General features: G+C 35.1%; 1 protein-coding gene and 1 long non-coding RNA gene across 2 annotated transcripts; one reads left to right on the top strand and one right to left on the bottom strand.

Annotated features, from left to right (window-relative positions):
* Positions 1 to 1,032: 1,032 nt before the first annotated feature.
* LOC140820601 (uncharacterized) lies at positions 1,033 to 1,871 on the top strand. The gene is made up of 2 exons (XM_073180907.1): positions 1,033 to 1,266; positions 1,332 to 1,871. Exons 1-2 carry the CDS (start codon positions 1,033 to 1,035, stop codon positions 1,869 to 1,871), a joined length of 774 nt encoding a protein of 257 aa, XP_073037008.1.
* Positions 1,872 to 4,085: 2,214 nt separating this feature from the next.
* Positions 4,086 to 5,315, bottom strand: LOC140820635 (uncharacterized). The gene is made up of 3 exons (XR_012115547.1): positions 5,225 to 5,315; positions 4,299 to 5,153; positions 4,086 to 4,201 (listed from the first exon to the last, which is right to left on the bottom strand). It is a non-coding gene; the product is annotated as an uncharacterized lncRNA (long non-coding RNA).
* Between the last annotated feature and the right edge of the window lie 896 nt (positions 5,316 to 6,211).

The following is a 6,211-nucleotide window of genomic DNA, read 5'->3' as shown; positions in this document are numbered from 1 at the left end:
ACACTGCCAACTTGAGGTTGAGTTATCTTCTAGAATTGCCGTGCAACATTCAACCAATTTATATAGAGAATGACCATGATTTTAAAGCATATTTGTATCTTGGTTGTCCGAGAAGTAGGCAAGTGCTTCAAGTTGAATTGAATGTGTTGCTTCTTTTGATAATGTGCACGGATATGGTATTATTGAAACAATGCAATATTAACGAACAGAGTCATTTTGATGATTATTTTCACTTGAATATTGTTTTGTGGATCGTAATAATAGCAGTGGTTTTTTCGACGAAGCGCATAATGTGGATTCCATGCATGTGGATCGTAGTAACACAGACGAGTTATATGACGAAGCACGTAATGACGCAATTGAGGTTTGAGGCAAATTTGGTTCAGAGAAATGACGCAAATTTGGATGCGGATGTGGATATTGATAATGACACATTTTCATTCACGGATGGTTCAAACTTGTTTGTTGGTCAAGAGTTTCCAAACTGAGAAGCAGTGAAAAAGAGCTAATTAGAATAAGTTTGGAAGCTTGCTTTGAATTTGAGACGGTTAAAAGTAGTCAAAAGGTGTACGCCGTAAAATATGTAGTGTCTAATTGTAAGTGGAGAATCTGGACCTCTTTGATTAAGAATGATTCACGTGCATTCTCCATTAGAACATATTGCAATACACATACATGTGGTTTGACTGGGAGACGAAAGAGAATCCGTGGAGCGAGTTCTGCTGTTGTTCGTGATATGTTAGTGGATAATTTCCAAGGTCATCCAGTGCCAATGGTACCAAAAGCGGTGATGGCGATGATGCACAATAGTATGAATGCTGATATATCATACTACAAGGCTTGGAAAGGAAAGAACTAGCAGACAATATGTTGAAAGGTGATCCTACGCAGAGTTTTACTAAATTGAGTTGTTATTTGCACATGGTTGAGCAGATGAATCGAGAAAGCATAACAGACATATTTGTCGACGAGGAAAATCAATTCAAGTATATGTTTTCTTGCTTTTGGTGCATGCGTTAGAGATATCGAAGTATGCGAAAAGTTGTATCAATTGATGGTACGTGGTTGAAGGACAAGTATAATGGTGTTTTACTTGTGGCATCGGCACAAGATGGAAATTATCACCAATATCCTTTGGCGTGGGGAATCGTAGATGTCGAGTGTACTTCTTCGTGGAGTTGGTTTTTAATGAAGTTGTTAGAAGTAGTACCTGACGAGGATGAATTGGTGATAATTTCTGACAGGCATCAGGGGATCATTAATGCGGTTTCTACTGTCTATAGAAATGCGCATCATGGTCATTGTACGTGGCATTTATCCCAAACCTGAAGGCTAGATGCAAAAATAAGGGTGCAACCGAAATGTTTTTGCACATTGCTAAAATTTATAAAAATTTCGAGTTTGATATTGCATACAATGATTTTAGAAATAGATATCCTGAGGCAGCGCAATATTTGGACGAGAGAGACTCACTTGATAGATGGACTCGAGCGTATTGTCCAAAGACCCGTTACAATATTATGACGACGAACGGGGTTGAGTCGATCAATGCTAGACTACTTGAAGAAAGGAAGCTGCCAATCATTGCACTCTTAGATTCTTTGCAGAAACTGGCCTCATCTTGGTTTGCCCGATATCGCCACGCATCAATTGCAAGTAACGCTAACTTGACCCCTACGATCGAGGGGATTCTTCGTAGTAGGTTCACAGATGCCCAAGGAATACAAGTTTTTGAATTAGGACGTCTGGAGTTTGATGTTTGGAGTCGTGGACATTCGGCCATAGTGGACTCGAATCAAAAAGATGCACATGTCGAGTTTTTGATATTGATAGAATCCCATGTGCTCATGCCATCGCAGCTAGTTGGTTAGCGAAGATTGATTTATATGATATGTGTTTAGAGTACTATTCTACAATGTAATGGTGCATGGCTTACTCAGAGACTGTGTATCCCGTTCCGGAAGAAAATGAATGGCCACACAACATTAATTTTCCATTGGTGTTGCCTCCTTTGTTAGAGAAGAGAGTTGGCAGAAGAAAACAAAACAGAATTCCTTCGATCGGTGATTTCAGCAAGAGATAGCTTGAGGGTCGACCAAAGTTTTTTTTTTGTTCGATCATGAGCCTAATGGTCGATCATTAGCTTGATTGGTAGACCATAAGTTTATTTTGGCCGACGTTCAAACTCATGGTCGATCATTAGTTTGATGGTCGACCACTATTTTCTTTGGTCGACCATCAAGCTCATGGTCCACCATCCTGATGGTCGACCATGAGCTTGAACGTCGACATTAGTTTTTTTTTTTTTAAATAGATACTAATAATTGTCGAAAATATGTAACATAATTGTGAAATTAAGATAGTTGTGAGAGTATGATTCCGTTTTCATATATAAATTAAAACATGTAAGGTAATGCAATGTCGATTCATATTTTTTGTTGGCATATCGTGACACATCTCCATTATTAAATATATAACATAATAGTTCGATTGTCATTCCACTAACATAATCCTGTTTTTTTTTTTTAATGTAACAAAATGCTGAGATTTTGACGAAGTGATTCATATGTAAATTAAAATATATAACATAATCTTGAAATTATGATTTTTTTAAAAAAATATAACATAATAGTTTGATTGTGATTCCACGATTCACATTTAACTTAAAACATATAACATAATCATGTTTTTTATAATGTAACAAACTACTGAGTTTTTGACGAGTGATTCATATGTAAATTAAAATATATAACATAATCTTGAAATTATGAATTTTTTTTTTCAAAATATAACATAATAGTTCGAGTGTGATTCCACGATTCCCATTTAACTTAAAACATATAACATAATCATGTTTTTTATAATGTAACAAAATACTGAGATTTTGACGAAGTGAATCATATGTAAATTAAAATATATAACATAATCTTGAAATTATGAATATTTTTTTTTTAAAAAATATAACATAATAGTTTGATTGTGATTCCACGATTCACATTTAACTTAAACATACAACATAATCATGTTTTTTATAATGTAACAAAATACTGAGTTTTTGATGAAGTGATTCATATGTAAATTAAAATATATAACATAATCTTGAAATTATGATTTTTTTTAAATATAACATAATAGTTTCGATTGTGATTCCACGATTCACATTTAACTTAAAACATATAACATAATTATGTTTTTTATAATGTGACAAAATACTGAGATTTTGACGAAGTGATTCATATGTAAATTAAAATATATAACATAATCTTGAAATTATGAATATTTTTTTTTTAAAATATAACATAATAGTTCGATTGTGATTCCACGATTCACATTTAACTTAAAACATATAACATAATCATGTTTTTTATAATGTAACAAAATACTGAGTTTTTTGACGAAGTGATTCATATGTAAATAAAAATATATAACATAATCTTGAAATTATGAAATTTTTTTAAAATAAAACATAATAGTTCGATTTTGATTCCACGATTCACATTTAACTTAAAACATATAACATAATCATGTTTTTTATAATGTAACAAAATACTGAGATTTTGACGAAGTGATTCATATGGAAATTAAAATATATAACATAATCTTGAAATTATGATTTTTTTTTTTAAATATAACATAATAGTTGGATGTGATTCCACGATTCATATGTTTTTTATATGATGAATTATTAATTTACGGTTCTAAACCCTTAAAACCCTAAACCCTAAACCTTTAAACCCTTAACCCCTAAAACCCCAAAATGGTCGACCAAAAGGACAGTGGTGGTGGACCAACAAAATATAATGGTCGACCATAAAAGGTAATGGTAGACCAACAATGACATAAATTTACAAGCTAAAAGGTAATGGTCGACCAACAATGACATAGAAGGTAATGGTCGACCAACCATAAAAGGTAATGGTCGACCATCCAAAAAGTCTACTAGTCGACCAAAACCGAGAGTGGTCGACAAAAAAAAAGTCTACTAGTCGACCAAATAATTACATAAGAAACGATGTTCCAATAATGACATAAAATTGTCCAATACATCACAATAATCACCAATCATTAAGGAAAATATTACAAGCTAAAAAATATCTAAACTCAGATACTAATCTATCATCTAAAGTTAGTAATACTTACGCGCTCCTTCTTAGACAAAGAGTATCCAGCAACAGCTAATACAAATGCTCCCGAATCTTCACTGTGAAAAAGAAAAAATGAGAAGTTAATATTTATTGTAATATTAAAAAAATGAATAATGAAGTTATTATATTTTAAATAGAAACTTGACAACGTACTGTATAATCTTGGCACGGAATTCATCACATAGTTTTATATTCCATGGCCTCTCGGGGTGTGGGTTGTTCCCAACAATGGATAGCAGACGAGCAGCGTTTATAAGTATAGGCTCTATTTCTTCATTCAGATCTTTGAATTTGGGATCGTGCCTTCGCTGCAAGTCATATATAATGCACTTATTCACCTCTGTCACGAGTTTTAGCAAAAACCAGCGCCGATCCTGTGTAGACAGGGATGAGAATTCTTCGTGCCTTTTCCCACGAAATACACGGCCATTCTGGATCACTAACTTTGACTTTGCTCACAATCGGTGCCAGATTTATGTTGAAATCGATATCTTTAGCTTCGGCCAAAACTGAGATCGCACCATAGAAATGTCTGTCCATCAATGAATCGTCTGCCGACATCACTTCAGGATGTCGGATCTGCATCTCAAACAATCCACGGAGAGCTTCGCCGATGTGCTGAATTCAATATAACAAAATGTTTTCAATGTTTTAAAAGAAGTTCTCTACAAATTTAAACTTTATAACAGATTTATTTAAAAGCTTACAAAGAAAGTGACACGCGATTTTGCGATAGCCATGGGCCCGTAGAACGACTTCTCATATTCGGCGTAAAAACCTCGAATCCTACTGGGCGAACGGTCGAGCATCGAGGCCCTAACTCGCGCAAGCGAGTTGTTTACCTTCAGTGTCACGGTCTCCGCAAGTGACCTCACACCGGCATATATAAAATGATCAGTTGTAACAACTTTAATGCAAATATGAACAATAAACAAGGTATAGTTTAATAAACTCTCGACGTGGTCGCCTCGCCTCCTGACATACGCGCATCTGGAGTCACTTGAATATCTAAAAACATAAAGTATATTGTTTAATATACTATACAAAAATATAAATATAAAAAATGTGCATTACCTCACCTCATGCGGACTCCTCTGGAATGTCTTGAAGGTTAGGCTCAAATATCTGTTGGGTTGGCTACTATTGCCAATTTCCCTACCCAAATTATCAGCCATACCTAACAGCGTATATTCAACAAATTAAAATAATAACAACTTTAATGCAAATATGAATAGACAAAGTTACTGTAATAACCTCTCGACGTGGTCGCCTCGCCACCTGACTTACACGAATCCGGAGTAACTTGAATATCTAAAAATAAAAGTTTGTTTGTTTAATATACTATACATAAATATCAAATCAAAAAAGTGCATTAACGCACCTTCTGAGGACTCCTCTGTAATGACCGGAAGATAGGCTCAAATATATGTAGTGTTTGGCTAGTACTGCCAATTTCCCTCGCCAGATTATCATCCACACCTAAAAGCGCACATTAAACAAATTAAAACAATTATGAGATTTGTACTAAATCATTATATTATATAAACATAAATATAATTAATAAAATTAACTCACCAAAATCTGCCTCGGATGCTTTCCTCTTTCCGCCCTCTGGTATAGGCTATGCTATAATCTCTGTCATGCTGCACAAGCATGTTAGACCTCATCTCAGCAAAACCAGCTCTAATCTGTTCAGTCAAACTCGATTTCAAGTCAATTAGAGCTTGATTTATACTCCTGATAGATACTCTGGTCTCAAGAAATTCTGCAGACATCCTAACATGCATGAACGTAACGGAATCCTCCAACAAAGTCAGTCGCCGCTCGAAACAATTCTCCAACGGTGATGGGGCGGCGGGAAGGATTGAGTCAAAGTGGAACTCTAGACCGTACGCATAGGAGAACTGGTGCTAGATCTGGATCTATGAGATCACCAGGACGGAGTGCCAGAAACGTCAGGAGATGCATGGGTAGAAGGCGTGTGCTAGACAGAGGGGTTGAATGTGCAGAATGCATGTGCTGGACGAGAGAGACTCCAGGGTGCTCGCTACATATGCTGTTTGACG

The sequence above is a fragment of the Primulina eburnea genome, unplaced genomic scaffold (genome assembly GCF_022965805.1).
Source record: "Primulina eburnea isolate SZY01 unplaced genomic scaffold, ASM2296580v1 ctg128_ERROPOS2300000, whole genome shotgun sequence".
In the NCBI taxonomy this organism is placed as follows: Eukaryota; Viridiplantae; Streptophyta; class Magnoliopsida; order Lamiales; family Gesneriaceae; genus Primulina; species Primulina eburnea.
Note: the sequence above shows the minus strand (reverse complement) of the source record. Positions and strands in the feature narration are given on the sequence as shown.

Bases quoted from the DNA above. Each gene is read 5' to 3' on its own strand.
- LOC140820601 (XM_073180907.1), top strand. From the start codon at position 1,033: ATGCGAAAAGTTGTATCAATTGATGGTACGTGGTTGAAGGACAAGTAT. The intron at 1,267-1,331 runs GTTTCTACTGTC...CCAAACCTGAAG, and splicing joins ATCAGGGGATCATTAATGCG to GCTAGATGCAAAAATAAGGG.